Genomic DNA, 16,102 nt, shown 5'->3' on the forward strand with positions numbered 1-16,102 from the left:
ATTCGCGGCCCTCCTGGGTATGGCCAGGCAGGCAGCTGCAGGTGGGGGCCTCTGTAGAGCACTGGGAGTTCTGGGGACAGTTCAGGGCCTGGCACACAGGCAGCTCTGAGTGGAGAAGGGAAAGCATTACAATGGCTGAAGCCCCTGGTTAGGGAGGAACACAGGAGCATATGTGCTCTGCTGTGTAACTCTGGCAAAGGCCCCGCCCTTTCTTGGGTTCTGGACAGTTGAGGTCTCAGATGAGACCTCCCCTTCCCCCTGACCAGTTGTGTGCCTCTCTTACTTAGAAAGAAATTAGGCTGCGGGCAGAGGTCCTGCTAAGGCTCAGGCTCCATCCCTCACCTAGTTGACCTCTCCTGTTCTGGCCACCTAGAACCCGCTGCCCAAGCAATCCCAGCAGCACTGCTCACCTTGGTCACAGCGGGGTCCAGTGTATCCAGCAAAGCACAGGCAGCTTCCATCCCCAAGTGGCCCACGACTGCACACACCGTGCACACAGCTGCACACTGGGAGGAATACATAGGAACAGGTGGGGCCCTAGCCTCTGGGTGTAAACCAGGGACACGCAGGGACATTGAGTCTCTGCCCTCTGCATTTCCAGAACTCAGCTCCAACAGGTACAACTTCAGGAGTCCAGAGCTGTGATGCAGGGCCACAGTGGTAGTGGGAGCCCAGGGAGGCACCTGGCCCAGCCTAGGAGTTCAGGGAGGGCTTCCTGGAGGAGGCCTCCAAGAACAGCAAGTGGAGGGGATAGGGGTATGATGAAAAAAATTTTGTGACTCTAGAGAAGAAATGCAAGGCTGGGGGGCTGGGAGGGAAGCTGGCGGGGGCTGGTTGCAGGGACTGAGTGTCTACAGGACCCCAGGTAGACATTGGCCTTGCCTTCCTGCCCTGCCAGTGCTCACCTGACTGGCAGTCAGGCCCATACCGGTTGGAGTCTTGGCACTCCTGGCAAGCTGAGCCACTAAAGTTTTCCTGGTGGAAAAATATGCCCAGTCAGTGCAGCCCCTCCAATGTCTCCCACCCCAGCCTGCCCGGCCCTTACCTGGCAGATGCAGGTCCCGTTCCTGTCTATGCCATCCAGGCAGGTCCCATGGCCGTTGCATGGGGTCTCTGCCCCCCCAGGGCACTCTGTGGACCCCCCACCCCACACACAGAACTCAGCTGTGTTCCAAGAACTCTCGATTCATCTCTGACTCCAACAGCTCTGGGAGGACCCAGACTCGGCCCCTTCCCAGAGCAGCCAGAGCCAGGTGGCAAGCTATGTTGGTTCATTAAATGATCAAGGTGAAGGGGAATGCCGGCAGATACTGCAGAGGGGGAATCGAAGGCTGGGGTGCAAGGAGCAAGGTGGGACCCCACCACCCCCTACCGTAGCACTGGGACCCCCAGTAGCCAGGGCAGCAGGCCTTCTGCACCACGTCCTTCCAGCACTCCAGGCTGCAGCCGCTCATGGACAACAGAGAGTCCCCCAGCTGTACCTCGTAGCTGGGGACAAAGCATGAGCAGGACAATGAGAGAGGCTCCCACACAGCAGCCCCACCCCAGCCTCCTGATGCTGGGTTCCAGTGTTCTTACTCCACCTCCCCTCTCTTTGCCTAGCCCAGAGCTGAGCACAAGACCTGGCACATAAGTGCTCAGTAAACACTACTAGCCTCCACCTTCTTATTCCTCCCCCGCTTCCTCTCTTTGCCCCACTGGAGGAGCCAACAGATGTATGATTAAGTGAGTCCCTGCCCTTACTCCCCAAGACGTCCAGGCTCTTCCTGGTTCCCTGACACCTCACAGGATACTCCCAGAAGTGGGCAAAGATAGGGGTAGGGGTCCACACCGGCAGTCCTGTGATATCTTCTTCGGGAAATCCTGAAGCCAGCCCGAGGGACACACCTGCTTCTTGGCGGCAGGGCACATGGTGCAGGGTACATGAGTGACAAACTTGGTCTTCACATCACAGTGTCTGGATCGCACCTGGGCCACGAATGGGGTTTGTAGTGAAGGGGCTGGACCCTGCACTAGTCCTGACTCTGTACTGATCACAGCAAGGCCTAGCAGCCCTCCCCAGGCCTTGTTTTTCTACCTGTTCAGTGGGGAGGCAGTGAGGACAGGGAAGGCCCTTAAAACTGGGGAAACCTGCCTGTCACAAGTTGTGACTGCCATAGTATGTCCCTATGTCCACAGTCATATATCTCTGTTCATGGCCTTGAAAGCACTTTGAGAAGTCTGAATCTATACTTTCTGACATTAAAAGAATCTAGCCATTTTGTTCTACCTCAGCCAACTCAGATGAAGAAATTGAGCTTTGAGTGGGTGGTCCTTGCTGAAAACCACCCACTGATAGGATACGAATCAGGCATTAGAACTTGGACTCTCCACCTAGAGATCATTCTTGCCTTTCATTTAAAAATAAATAGTAAATGACATGGCTGACACTGGGAGAAAAACGCACCCATCCTTACTTTCTTCTAAGCATATCCCCACCTTGCTGCCAAATGACCCTCTCATCAAGCCCAAGGGACCCAGGAGTCTGCCCCAGACTCGAGAGGCTGGCCTCCGTAAGCAGGCATGTGTGAGAGGGTCTGCCTGAGTTTGGGCCACGGCAGGCATGTTCCCTGAGACCTTGGCCCAGACTTGGCCATGGCCTCACACCAGCCGGGACCCAAGGGGGCACTGCCCATCATCGGATGAGCGATGCTGACAGTAAGGGAGCTGAGAGGACCCAGGCTGGAGGCCCAAGAAGTTTCCTGGGGGAGGCGACAATTGAGGTGGGGCCTAAAGGAGGAATGACATTTGGCTGGAGCAGTGCTCCTGGCAGAATGGATAGGAGAGACAAAAGGTACGAAGCAGGAAGGAATAAGTGACCATGTGTGATGAGGCAGAAAGTAGCCAAGGAGAGGCTAGAGAGGGGCTGGTGGCCAGGCCATCTAGGTGAGGCTGAGTCGGGACAGGCCTACGACTTGGTTTGTGTTTTAAATGGCCCTCTGGCTGCTACATGGAGAAAAGCGGTGTAGGCAGGAAAAGGGGTTGTCACCTGAGGGTGCCAAGAAAGCCCTGCCCGAGGGTCCCATTCACTGGCCTGCCATAGCTCCTGCACGGCCACCATCACTGGGACTACCTCTATAGCAACAAAGTCCCAGTAACCTACAGCACTGCACCTTGGAGGGACGGAAGCTAAACTCTTGGTTGTAAATGGGAGAAAGGGCCATGAGAAGGTGCATTTTAATAGAAGAGAGGTTTTTAGGGGGCTTGGGACACGGCCTGGAGAGCTGAGATGTTCTTATGCTGACCATACCAGTCCAAAGGGAATGAGCCCAGGACATGTTTCCTAGAACACGTTACAGATGTGTGGCCTCCCAAAGCAAGAGAAGAGGAGAAATAGTGATCCACACTTTCTTCTGATGAATATGAGGGTCCCAGGGCCTTTCTGTGCTATGATTTGGCCTTTTCCGCTCATGCCTCTGCGGTCTACAAAGAGGGAAGCTGTGAGCGGCCTCAGGCTGAGCTGTGGGCTGGGATTGTGGTCTCATTCTCCACCCCAGGCTCAGTCTTTGCTGAGCCAGGGAGCATCTAGGAAGTTGGGTAATTCCAGAGTCGGGCAGCTGCTGGCTCAGGGCAAAAGCTCTGCAGGTGGCAGGCTTTCCTGAGGGCTACCTGGTCAGCTGGGCACAGCTGCCAGCATGCTCACCATTGGCCCAGGACCAGCCCTTAGAAGAATGTTGGTCAGCCTTGGAAAAGGGCTCAAGGGGAGTGGGAGCACACTGTCCTCACTCTTTTGATGAAGCAGTGGGTGAGGTCCGGGCACAGGGAGGAAGCCAGAGCCCTGTGTCATGTGGTGGACACTCATTCACAGGATATCTTGTTCGTAAATGGCTGTGAAATGGAGATAAGTGGATAAGCCAGCAGCCAAATCATATTTCTTTCAGGACCGCCCCACAGGCAGGCACTCAGGCCTCCTCTGCCAAGCAGCCTGGAAGAAGCATCAGCAGTCCTAGCCCACAATCTCACTGTTGGTCCCGCTGGGCGGAGTGAGGCTGGATTACAGCCAAATGCTGAATCAGATTCCCTTCTTCCTGGGGGCACCTCGGGATCTGCCTGTGCCAGGCGAGTGCTGCCTCACTCCCTGCCCCAATCCAGAACTGATTTTGCAACGTCTGCTTCTCACAGAGACACTGCTAGGGAATTTGAGGAGACACGAGGTGTTGAGTCTGTTGTAAGAAGGGGGAAGAAATTCCCCCAAGCTGTGGTCCAGGGCCCAAAACCCCAACTACCTCAGAGGAAGGAACCCAAAAACTGCTTCCCTTGCACTAGATCAATGCCCCTCTGCCTTCAAACTCCAGCTCCACCTGCACCTACACACTCCTAGCACAGAGGAGGTGCTTGGTAAAAGGCTATTGAATGGACAGGTGCTAAAACCCCCTCCTCCAGGAAGCCTTCCCTGCCTCTACTACCTGAACCTGCCTGTGTTTGAGTCTTGCTCCTGCCACTCACTGGCTACGTGAACCAGAGGTTTTCCCTTCCCCTCAGAGCCTCAATTTCCTAATAATTACAGAGAGTCTCATGTTACATGGGGTGCTGGGACGGCTGAATGACTGAGGGTGTGCGAGAGGAGGCCAGCACTGGTGTGTCCCTGTACACAAGAACCCCTTGGACCCTCTTTCCTGACCCAGACTGGCTGAGCTCAAGCTCCCGAGCTCAGGCTTAGAGGTAGTCTCTGACAAGGAAAAAATCCCAGCCTGAAGCCCCTCACTGATCCTTGTTCCCAGAACATGAGGAAGTAGAAAGGCCTGTGAATTCCCTTGCACTGTACGCACGGGGAAACTGAAGCAGGGGTGAACAGGAACTAACCTACAGGAACGGCCTGTAACCCTTGGCTCTTCTACCATCACTGTCTCCTTTTCAGCCTCAGATCTGCCCATGCTCAGTCCTGACCTGGCCCTGAAGCTGGTGAGGTCCCTTTCCATGCCCCTTCTCTGAGGGACCACAAAGACAAAAAGCCCAGTGATAACAGGGTGCCTGGGTTCCTGTTTTCGTTCTGCTTGGCAGTGGGATTCTGGGCAAGTCCTGTCTCTCTCTGGATCTCAGCTGCCTGTTAGTGATATGGGGACAGCAGCACCTGCCCCAAGAATCAGATGAACTTGGCCTCACAGGGGAGAGTCTCTCATGTGGAGGCAGGCCCCAGCCAGATGACTCTATCTCCATACTCAGGGTGGGAGGCTCTTCCAAAAACTCTGGTGGAGACAATGTCTCTACTGTAGGGCCTGGGTGCGCCCACAGAGAGGTGGTCTGGATGGGGCTCGCGCACATGGACCTGATGACCGCATACAAAGATCATTCTGCTCCTCCCACCTGGCTGGACGGGGAATTGCAGGTGGTGGTCTGGAGCACAGCTCCAGAGCTGGACTGACCTGTTTCCACCAGCCTTGGGCCTTGGCTTCCTCAGGTGGAGAACAACAGGACCCATTGCCCAGGGGCTGTGAGGATTTGAGGGGATAGTGCCAGATGTGCGCTGTGCACTTGATAAATGGCAGCTCTTAGGCTTGAGGGTGTCATCGTTGACTACTGTTTACCCAGAGGGACTGGGGTCAGTAGACCTCATTTTGCTTCTGGGCACTCTTGGGGCTGGGCATTGGCACACATGCGCGTGCATGCGTGCGCGCGCACACACACACACACACACACCCAGCACACACACACACACGTCACATGAGTCTCTCATTTTGTCATCCCTGAGAGGGTTGGGGGTAATGAAATCTCCAATCTCCAGACCGAGGCCACATAGAAACCAGGCCTCAGTCAGGACTGGGAGAGCAGGAAGATGGGCCTGACTCTGTACCTCTCACCCTAAGGCTGGGGAGACCGGGGGGAAGCTGCCCACAGCACATCACAGCACATCACAGCGTACCACACCACAGCACACCACACCACACCACATGCTGGCTGGCTGGGCATCTCCTCAGAAGGTCAGGCTGCTACCCCTGCTACTCCATGTAGCCACATACACTCCTCAGCCTGGGGAGGTAGACACAACAGCCTGGCCTCTGTTCCTGCTCAGGGAAGGTCACACTGGTACCCTGACTTTTGTGTCTCCAGACCTGTGCTAATCTGTGTACACTCCCTCCCTGCTCCCACCACTAACTAGCAGAGCCTGGACACCATGTCCCCCTGCAACTGGCTCACACTCACCTTCTGCCCCACGAGGATGCTGGAGCCTGCTAGGTAGAAGACCAAGAGGCAGAGCAGGAGGTGGCCCTGGGGCCCTGCCATGGCCGGTGGCAGCTGGCGGGCACACTGTCCAGGACAGAGTCAGGGTAGCCTGTGTGGGGAATGAGCTCTGGAAGGCAGGAACAGGGCAGGCAAGCGGGATGGGGCGGGCACTCGCTTTAAAAGCAGGCTGGAGGCCCCGCCAGCTCACCCCCACAGGAACCCGCCAGGATTTCCTCCTGCCTATCAGCAGCCTGCAGGCGGAAGGGAAGGTGCTGGCCACTGACCCTCGCATGGATGGCTTAGGCCCTGCTTGGAGCTTCCTGGCCCAGGACTCTCCTCCTGGTATCACAGCACCCAAGTCCACCATTAGCCGCAAGCCTGGGGTCTATCAGGGGCTGTGAAACAAATTCCAATGCAAATGCACACAACTCCCCACCCCAAGTGTCTGTAAGCCCAGCTTGTTTCAGTCAGAGGCTCTGGGGGATTCTAGGTGTTGAGGGTAGGGCAGCTCCTGAATCAGATCCGTTCACCTTGATCTTTTCAACTGCTGGGGGCACTTGCAGGCCTCTGACTCCCTGTTAGGCTCTGTGCTAAGTGGACAACACAGTGGGCCGCTCCTCCTCTCACCTGCTCCAGCTATCTCTCTGACTGGTCCAGCCACTGACCTTGTCCCTATGCCTCCCTTCTCTCCCCAGGGGCCTCCTCAGTGCTTTCCCTGCAGCCAGTGCCCCTCCCTTCTGCTTCATCTGTTCCCTACTCAGGAGCCCTGTACTGTGGCTTCTACTGCATTCCACGCCCCTGTCCGCTCAGGCTGGCCTCTCTGACCTTGTTGCTGCTCCCCCTCATCCTGCCCCAGACATATTAAGCAACTCTCTTGGTGTTACTGTCACCCCAGATCCTCCCACAGGGACTTACCACAACGTCCAGTCTCAGGTCAAAGGTCACTGGCCTTCATCTCCTTATAGAGCGAGGCACCAGTTGACCCTGGTTTAATTATTTTCTGTCCACTGCTGGAATGTCAGCTATGGGAAAACATGGACAGTGTCTGGCTGGTTCACACAGTAGATGCTCAATAAAGATTTGTGGAAAAAATAAATGAATGCATGAATGAATGAAGGTGGCTACTTTTATTACCCGTTACTGGTGGGGAAACTGAGGCTCAGAGGGGGCTAAGTAACTTGTGTAATGTTGCTCAGCTAACCGATGTTAAGATCCAATCCCAGAGCTGTTGCCTGCAATGCCTCCCCCCAGTAGGTCAAGTCCTTGTTGGACCCAGCTGAATCAGCTGTTACATGTTGGGCTGTGGGGACTGGAACAGTGTTAGCCTAGGTGGTGAGGCCTCCGTGTGCCAGGCCTGGGTGTGGTGCAAACTGCCTCTGGTTGTCACTGTCCTGTTTACAGGAGACTGAGATGAAGACAGGTGGCCATTTGTAAATACCTTAGATAATGGCCTGGTTGGGGGAAGCCTTGTCATCTGCCCCTCCTCCTCCTCCTCCTCCTCCTCCTCAGTAGGCGAGACAGCCCCCTACCAGCACCTGGGGCAGTTGCACTGGCCACTGATCTGGCTGCGGGGGCGTACAGTGGGGAGACCTTACCCTTAGTCACTCCCCACCCACCCCTAGTCTGAGGCCCATGGGTCCTCTAGGTCAGGATCCCTACCCCACTGGCACCCAGGGAAAACAGAGGAGCAGAAGCAGGCCTGGGAGCTGGGTTGGCCACTATCCTCCCCAATTTTGACCAAATGGCCCCATGCTTTGGGGAATGAGGCTCCTGATTGGGCCAGGATGAGGGAAGTGGGTGGGGCTTAAGGGCCCTGCTCTGGGGGTAGAAATAGGTTGAGGAAGGGTCGGGCACAGGGGCTGGGTCCCAAAGAAGTCCCACATTCTACCTCTGATCTGGCTGGGGGAATACAGTGGGGAGACCTTACCCTTAGTCGCTCCCCCCAAACAAGGGTAAGAGCCCAATACTGATTAATGCAGGGCTCCCTGAGGTAATCCCCATTTCTCAGGACACAACACAGACACAGATGGGCACTCCACCATCTATACCTGGGCTACCTGCCCACAGGCCTTCCTGCTACAACCATCTTGGTGAGACCTACTCACCCCCAGACCTCACATGATGAAGGACCCCAGACTCTAGGCCACACTCTCATAACAGGCTGTGTAGCCTTTGGTGGGGCTGGGCCCACGTGTGACATTCCAGATCAGCAGGGGGCAGAAACAATGAGCTAGAAGTCAGGTTTGCCCCAGAGTTATCTACACTCATGTCTGCCCTGAAGCTCATGGTTTAGCTACAGACCAGTATGGCCCAGTCCTAAGGCCATCCATCTAGCATCTGGTCCTGGGAGAGCCTATACCTTTGCCCTTCATCCCCTCCTCTCCTCTCTCCTTTCTTTCTCCCCAATACCTCATGTTCCAGTGTCTCTAGGGCACCCTTTTTCCCTCAGGTCAACTGTCCTAGACCAGTGCCCTACTGGGGGGACCCTAGTGGCCATGGAAATAAAAGACTCAGACTGCGTCAAACGCCACTTTATTGGACTAGAGAAAATAGGCAACAGGAATCACACTTGGTGCTGGCAGCTCTAGGTCCTGTGTCCCCATCCCTTTTAGCTCCAAGGCCGGGGGAGCCCTGCCCCCGACGGGGCTCTCCCACTTGTCTGGACCAGGAGAAGCCTCCACTTTGGAAAACTGCACAGGGTGGGAACTTCCAATGTGCGTTTTGCTGCCAGCTTCATGATTAGCAGCAAATGCCCACAATGACAGCAACAGCAACAAGACTGGACTTGACATTTCAAGAAAGAACCCATGACACGATGTGTTAACAACAGTTCTATGACAGAAGACACAACACTGCTGTGCCCAGCCACGCTGCACCAGGGGCAGCTAACAGATGCATGGGAGGATAATGGCACACAGAGGCCCTGGAGGGACTGACACTTTCACTCTCAGAATTAGAAAGAATCAACTGGACATGTAATGTTCATATTTTCTGGGAGGAAGTCAAATGAAGGTACCAAAAGGGAGGAGAAATCATATTAAAAATAATGAAGGGAGCCTGCTTCTCTGCACTGAGCAGACACTAGCCTGGACATGGAGGGCAGCAAGAGCTGGCTGCGGCCTGGGTTAGCCAGTGAGCTCAACGGGCAGCTCCCGGCCACAAAGGGCCTCCCACTGGCGGGCCAAGAGCGAGATGAGCTTCTCACGGCTCTCAGCACTGGGGACAAACACTTGCCACTGGACTTCACGGCCCTGGCCAGCTCTGGCTAGGCCACCTGGTACCTCCCCAAAGTGATCCATGGTGACGTTGCCCATGAGGTCGTGGCCCTGCACATCATCAAAAACAAGGGTAAGAGCCTGAGGGTAGGTCTGGTAGCCCATGAGCACACGGTCCAGGTCCCGGACACGGCGGCCATCATCTAGCCGGTACCGGTCTCTCTGTGGCGGCTCTTTGGCAAACTCAGGCAGTGGATAGTGGACGAAGTCCTCGTCCAGGAGGAAGATCTCGGCGCTGGTGAGCAGGAGCGTTTTGGGGCGCAGCATGCCCCTACAGCGCCCAGGTGGCGGTGTGCCCACCTGGAAGGCCTGCACATACAGCAGGATGCTGAGGGCTGGTGCCCTCTCTGGGTCAGCCATCTTCTGGGCCACGATGAACGTTAGGTCCCCAATCTCCTCCTCGCTGGGGTAGGTGAACTTGACGCGGCTTGAGTGGATCAGCTCATAGTTCTCCATCTTCCCTGCAGAGAGACCCCCGCCAGGGCTATAGCCTGGAATTGGCCTGTGGTGGGGCTGGGAGTGCCAGCAGCCCTAAGCCACCCAGAGATGGCAGGATGAGCTATGTGTCATAGGTGGGAGAGAGTATGCCGAGTCCCCCTGCCCAGGAAGAGACCCACAAGCCAGCAGCCCAGAGCAGAGCAGACACCTGGGGTGCATCTGCCAGATGGTTGCGGGTTTGCTGGGACAGAGACTCTGCCATGACAAAGCCCATGTAAAACCTTAGCTGGCTAAGCAGGACAAGAGAGAAAAAAGAGAGACAGAGGCAGAGAGGTGCTCTGGGGCCTGCTGTGGCCCTCGGGGTTGGCAAGGCTCATGACGTCGGCCCAGATGGCCTGCCTACAGCCTGAGCTGGGTTGGGGTACCTGTAGTCTTGTTCCCAAACTCAGAGTAGAAGTCCTTGTCGACAGGCTCAGGCGAGGGTGTGCGTTCCAGGGAGGAGAGCACGGCCATGAGGTGCTGGAGGAAGCAGTGTGTCAGGTAGCTGTCCCGAGTCAAGCATGTCACCACTTGCATCGGGGAGGAGCCTGTGGGAGAAGGGGCTGGTATTGGTTGCAAGCAGCCCGGTTCCTGCCCTGGAAACATCTCTAGTCTCTATCAGGTCAGCCTGGACCTAAAGACCATAGAGCCAGGGCCAGAAAGGCCCATGTGGGAAAGCATCACGGAGCCTGGGGACACGGCCATTTCTCAGGCCGGAAGGGCTGTGACATTTTTCTGGAAGGGGATACAGGAATTAGGGAAATAGCTTAGCTTTCTCTCTTCAGGAAGTATGAGTCAGAAACATCCTGCCCTTAAGCCCAGGGCCCACTCTGCCTGCCCTCCCAGTGCTGCCCCGGCATTTTGCTGCCTCTGGCCGCCCCCGCCGCCCCAAGCCCTGTGGGGTAAGTTCTGCACTCTCAGCAGTTCCTAAAGCTGCTTCCTCCCACTCTGGTGAAATAACTTATGAACAGAGAGATGACTCTGTCTGTGATAATGTACCCACATATGAAAGGTGGAAGCCCACTGGTAACACTGGCCTTCACCTAAAATAGGACAAAGCACAGTGGTCACTCACCCGTCAGCCGGAAATACTGGTCAAAAAGCCCAACGTTGACTGTTTGTAGGTCGCTGAGTTTTAAAACAAAGCACTGAGAGATGTGAAAGGGACTGTTGTTGTAGTCAGTGTTTTTCTGATGCCAGAAATCTGTGATAGAGAAAAAGGGACCAAGGGTGGTGGTGGCTGTGCAGAGAGCATGAGGGGTGCATAGCTGCATCCAGCAAGAATGGGTCCCCTGGGCTGGCCGGACCTGCAGAAGAGCCACCACCACCCTCTATGCATACAAGGCCTCGCGAGCAATGCATTCTAGGGTATGAGCTGCGCCTGGCTGTGGAGTTGACAGGAGTCTTCCACTGAGACCCCATGGGGCAGAAGCTGCTCAATCCCTCATCATGGCTAGTTCCCACATGATTGCTGGACCCTGGCTGGGTTCTTTCATGCCTAGTCTTAGGTCCCTCATGACAGTATCAGGTGGGAAGTTAGTTGTTTTAACTCCTACTTTCTCAGATAAAGAATTCTCAGTCCAGTGCGGCCAAATCACTGCTGCCTGATGGCATACAACTGGCTCTAGAGACAGAGCCCAGCCTGCCTCCTTAGGCACGGGCTCCAAGTTCCCAGGTGCCAGCAGGCCCTGGTGCTTACCCTGCAGTGGCTCTGAGAAGTAGCGGCGGAGGCCGTCGTGCAGCACAAAGTACACGGCCTTGGTGGAAAGCAGCATGCAGGCGGTCACTTCCAGCCCCGGGGTCTGGTAGAACACCACTGAGGACCACATGAGGTGCCTCAGCTCTTCATTTTCCACCTGGACACAAAGGGGGCAGGTTTGAGCCTGCAGGAGAGCAGCGTACCCTCTCTATTAGCCCCACTGCCCTGGTGACATGCCTACAGCCTTGGACAGGGAGAGGCAGGAACGTCATCGTACCTAGTCAATAGATTAATAAACTTGGAAACAGAGAGGAAGTGAGGGGTGGGAGATGGGTGTACAGCAGGGTCTGCCTGGGGCCCAAGGACAGGAGTGGCCACAGGGGGAGAAAACTGACAAGGGAAGGGCAGCCCAAGACCTCCCTACCCAGACCCTCAAAGCTGCACCAGCTGAAGCTGGGGGAAAAAGTCAGCACAGAGAAGTTGGAGAACCTGAGGCTGACCCCAACACAAGCTCTGCCACAGCCCCCAGGACCAACTATGCTGCCTTTCTCCACACCAGTGCCAGCCAGCTAGACCAGTGCCCAGCCCCTACCTCAGCAATGCTGCTGTGGAAGAACTCGATGATGGCTCTCCCCCGCAGGCTGGCAATGTGCCGGAGTGACGGGCAGGCGGGCAAGTGCGAAGGGATCTGATTCTCCTCCGAGGTGGACTGGATCAGGTGCTCGCTTGGATACTGGGTGGAGGCCTCCGTTTGTGCCAGGGCCTCCGCTGGGGCTGAAGTTGCCACTGGCGTTAAGGCCTCTGCTGGAGTCTCCACTGGAACCAAAGCTGGCATCGAGGCCTCCGCTGGGGCTGGAGCTGGGGTCTCTGCTAGGGTCTCCTCTGGGGCTGAGGCTTCTGCCCGGTCCAGAGCAGGGACCTCCACGGGGGTCGGGACCGACGCCTCCACTGGGGCTAGGGCTGGGGCTGGAGCCTCTGTCAGGGCCTCCTGAAGATGCTGGTCATTGCTGCATCTCCCAATCCCCCAAGAAACACCATATTAACATGCGGACCCCAAATGGAGATTCATATTGACATCTGCAACCTCAAAGTGTGAGGGGAACACATGTACCACAAGCCATCTCTGGGGTCTTGGGATTTCATCACCAGGTTCCCTATGAGAAGACAAAACAGCAGAAGGGAAAGTGCCCAGGCCTTTTCTCTTGGGCGGGAGATGGGCAGATGGGGCCAGGATAAGCCATTCGGTACTCTGGGGCTTGGACAGCCAGCCATATGTGACCCATAACTAAAAACTTATTTTGGGAAGGAATTAGAAGTGTCAGAAATGCCAGAGTCCAGAGGACAAACCCACGTGCCCAGGGCTGGGACACGGGCGCATGTAGAGGTGAGAACCAAAAACTCAAAAAACTGTCCCTCAGTGTGTCTTTGGGTCCTCCTGAGATAGGTCAGGCTCTCCCCTCATCCAGCCACCACTGCATGTGGCCACATTAAGTTTTCAATGTTCCCAGAGAACATTGGTCAAACAATTCTCAGAACATTTAAAGCTCATGGAGTCTGGGGGACCCCTGCAAGCAGCCTATGTATGTGCCTATGTGCCTGTGGCCCATGCTGAGGAAGTCCTTTGGACACTGTCCTCTCAACTGGGCAGTCCAGCTATCAAGTAAGATCCCTAGGGATCTGATCTTGAACTGGGCCACATGCCCCTAAGAAGCCGGTGTGTTGTCTTCCTGTTGTCCTGGGACAGAGATACGTCTGCAAGGAGGAAGCAGGGTGCCTGCTTTCTGCAGGGAGTCCCCAGTGTGGATAGGTTCCAGCCAGCCTCGGGGGTGGCAGGGAAATGGAGACCAGGTGTTACCACCCAAAGCCTCAGCACAGGGGTAGGGAGATGGGGAGACAGCTATGCAGGGCACAAGCTGTTCTCCAGCACCTAGAAGCATCAGGGGTCTCTACAGAGGGCATGAGACTTGAGCTGGACATAAGAGTCACCTGATTCACCAAAGAGGTTAGAAGCCCTCTGGGAACATTAGCTGGGGGGCTGGGCTGGAGGGAGAAGACAGGTCTCATGAGATGCTGGGGTGAGGACAGAAGAGAAAGTGAGCTAGACTGTGTCTCAGGGAACAGAAGTATGACAAATAGAAGGATTTCTTGCTCAGGTTGGGGAAGCCCCAGCACATGTGAAGCCAGGGAGCAGTAAAAGGAGACAGGGGCACACTCAAGGGCACAGGCCCCTTGAGCCCCAGGTATGGGTGAACTGTGGGTATGACCATGCTCCTTAGTGGGCTCCCTCTACTCCTAGCCCCAGGCAGCCCTCAGGGAAACCTGGGGAGGGAAGCCCAGGGAAAGCCAGGTTCAGGGGGCAGGAACAGGGTAGAAAGGAGAAAAAGAACAGGCGGGGCCGCTACTCCTTCCTTCTCTGTGCCTCAGTCTTCTCCCAGAAGAAAAGAAGCTTTGCATCAGGTGACCACCCAGCTCACACACTTAGACCTTGCTGCTCTCAGCCAACAAGTTCCTTTGGAAGGCATTTCCCAAATTACATGCAGAGAGGACCCGTCAGCCACCCAGGTCTTCCCGAGAAGGGGTGTGAGGCTCCCAAAAGGGGAAGGCATGGAACTGGGAGTCAGAAGCGGGTAGTGCCTGAAAACAGTCTACCAGACCACAGAGCCAGCCACTGCACTGTGAGTCCTTGAGGGGAAGGGGCAATGAGAGATGCCTGGACCCAGCGGAGCAGAGTAGAAAGGTCCAGAAAAAGTGGCAGCAGTCCCCTTGGCCTGCCCTGGTGGCAAGAGCCCAGTGATCCAGCCTGTCCTTGTGAAGCCCTCAGAGAGAAACAGCAACCCAGCCCCAAGCTCAAGGGAGTCAAGGACACTGATGAGGGTGGTCAGGAGCTGAGGAGCAGCTGAGGAACTAGGCTCACCCTGGACCCACTCACACATTGCAGGTGCTCAGAGATGTGCACTGGGGTAAGTAGTCTCACATACAGAGATGTGAACTCTCTGGGCACATAACAAGCCCCATGCCTCCAGCTCCATAAGCCTGTGTTTAGTCTCACCTGGCCCTGCCCTTAGCAAGCTGGCCATCCACAAGGCGGCTCTGGGACTGGTCCCCAGTCACAGGGGTCTTGGCGATGACTACAGTCTTCAGGTCCTGCAGAGAGGCCCGCAGCTGGTTGTAGATGCGCAGGAAGTGAAACTTCTCATGGGGCAGCACAAAGATGGCGGTGACAAAGCGGTAGCCCACGAGCAGCTCCAGCACATGGCCGTCAGCAAAGGCGCCACGAGGCTGGGTGCAGCTGCGTGTGGGGTCCAGCAGCACAGTGGAGAGTGGTACGCGGCTAAGCTTGAAGCTGTTGCGGTTGCGACAGTTGTGGGTGCCACGGTTGGGCATGGGGTTGAAGTCAGCCTTGATGACGTTGAGGTGCTGGGGTGTGAGTAGCAGCCAATAGGGGATAGTGGCAGACTTGACGGCCTCAGAGGGTGCACAGCAGGAGTGCCGCACTGCTGAGCAGAGCGTGCAGCTGGCCCACTCAATGTTGCCTGAGTAGTCCCCAGCTGCTGTCTGCACCATCCGCTTGTCGCTGTAGACCAGGTAGACAGGGAAGCAGCCCTGGCTGCGCTCCTGGCAGCCACCTGCCACCTTGTAGAAGGTGAGCAGCTGGCGGAGGAACTCCTGCAGGCTGGTGTGGCTGCCATAGAGCACGGGGCTGCACAACATGGCCATGTGCTGCGGGGCAAAGCACGAGCGCAGGTCGACATGGAACTCATGCAGGTTGGCGGCATCCGAGATGATGAAAAGTGTGTTCTCGCTGTGCCGCACCTTGAGCACCAGACACAGCTCCGGCATGAGGAAGCCGAACTCAGTGAGGTCGCCATGTGGGAAGCAGAAGACGAAGCGCAGGGATGAGAGGATGTGCTGGCTGCTGCCCCTTGACTCCTGGTGCGGGATCTCGAAAACAGCGATGCCAAAGTCAGTGAGAACAAGGCAGGCAGCAAACTGGCGGATGCTACCCTGCACATGGATCAGGAAGCACCACAGCACTTTGAGGATGCGAATGTGCTCCAGCAGGAAGTCCTCATCTGCACCCAGGGCCCACTCCAGGGCCAGGCGCTCCTCCTCACCCTCCTCTTCCTCCTCCTCCTCTCCCCGGCCTCCCTCCTCTTCTTCCTCCAGGTCTGGGGGTCCCATTTCAAAGTAGCGGTTCTCAGCAACATCCTCCTCCTCCTCGTCATCCTCGCCTTGCTCGCCTTGGCCCTCCTCCCGTTGATTGGCAGCCTCGATCCAGGCAGGCAGCTGCCGCTCGATGGCCTGCCGGATGAGTGTGCTGAGGCGCTGGATGAAGTCCTGGTTGGTGGCTGTGTAGCCAATGCAGGTGAAGGGTAGAAAGATGATCTGGCCAGAGCCAGGCACCACCTGGACCTCAGGCTCCACATGCTCTGTGCTATGAGAAAAGCCA

At 56.2% G+C, this 16,102-nt stretch overlaps 2 protein-coding genes across 7 annotated transcripts in view; both read right to left on the minus strand.

Annotated features, from left to right (window-relative positions):
- STAB1 (stabilin 1) overlaps window positions 1–6,261 on the minus strand; it is a 27,345-nt gene extending 21,084 nt beyond the window's left edge. Inside the window, exons 1-7 of the mRNA XM_006917556.3 lie at window positions 6,181–6,261; window positions 1,832–1,968; window positions 1,373–1,488; window positions 1,046–1,131; window positions 906–975; window positions 411–506; window positions 2–105 (exon numbers count right to left, since the gene is read on the minus strand). Of these exons, the coding sequence (XP_006917618.1) occupies window positions 2–105; window positions 411–506; window positions 906–975; window positions 1,046–1,131; window positions 1,373–1,488; window positions 1,832–1,968; window positions 6,181–6,261 (690 nt within the window). The remainder of the gene's footprint in view (window position 1; window positions 106–410; window positions 507–905; window positions 976–1,045; window positions 1,132–1,372; window positions 1,489–1,831; window positions 1,969–6,180) is intronic.
- Window positions 6,262–8,716: 2,455 nt separating this feature from the next.
- Window positions 8,717–16,102, minus strand: part of NISCH (nischarin) — a 30,729-nt gene continuing 23,343 nt past the window's right edge. For 3 of the 6 annotated variants that reach the window (XM_015593740.2, XM_015593739.2, XM_015593738.2), the window contains 6 exons: window positions 14,702–16,087; window positions 12,245–12,665; window positions 11,653–11,809; window positions 11,029–11,157; window positions 10,340–10,501; window positions 8,717–9,937 (listed from right to left, as the gene is read on the minus strand). In XM_015593740.2, the coding sequence (XP_015449226.1) occupies window positions 9,327–9,937; window positions 10,340–10,501; window positions 11,029–11,157; window positions 11,653–11,809; window positions 12,245–12,665; window positions 14,702–16,087 (2,866 nt within the window). In that variant the 3' untranslated portion in view covers window positions 8,717–9,326. The remainder of the gene's footprint in view (window positions 9,938–10,339; window positions 10,502–11,028; window positions 11,158–11,652; window positions 11,810–12,244; window positions 12,666–14,701; window positions 16,088–16,102) is intronic. The other 3 variants (XM_006917558.3, XM_006917557.3, XM_015593741.2) reach the window with 2 other exon arrangements.

This window comes from Pteropus alecto, unplaced genomic scaffold (genome assembly GCF_000325575.1).
Source record: "Pteropus alecto unplaced genomic scaffold, ASM32557v1 scaffold75, whole genome shotgun sequence".
NCBI classification, from domain to species: Eukaryota; Metazoa; Chordata; class Mammalia; order Chiroptera; family Pteropodidae; genus Pteropus; species Pteropus alecto.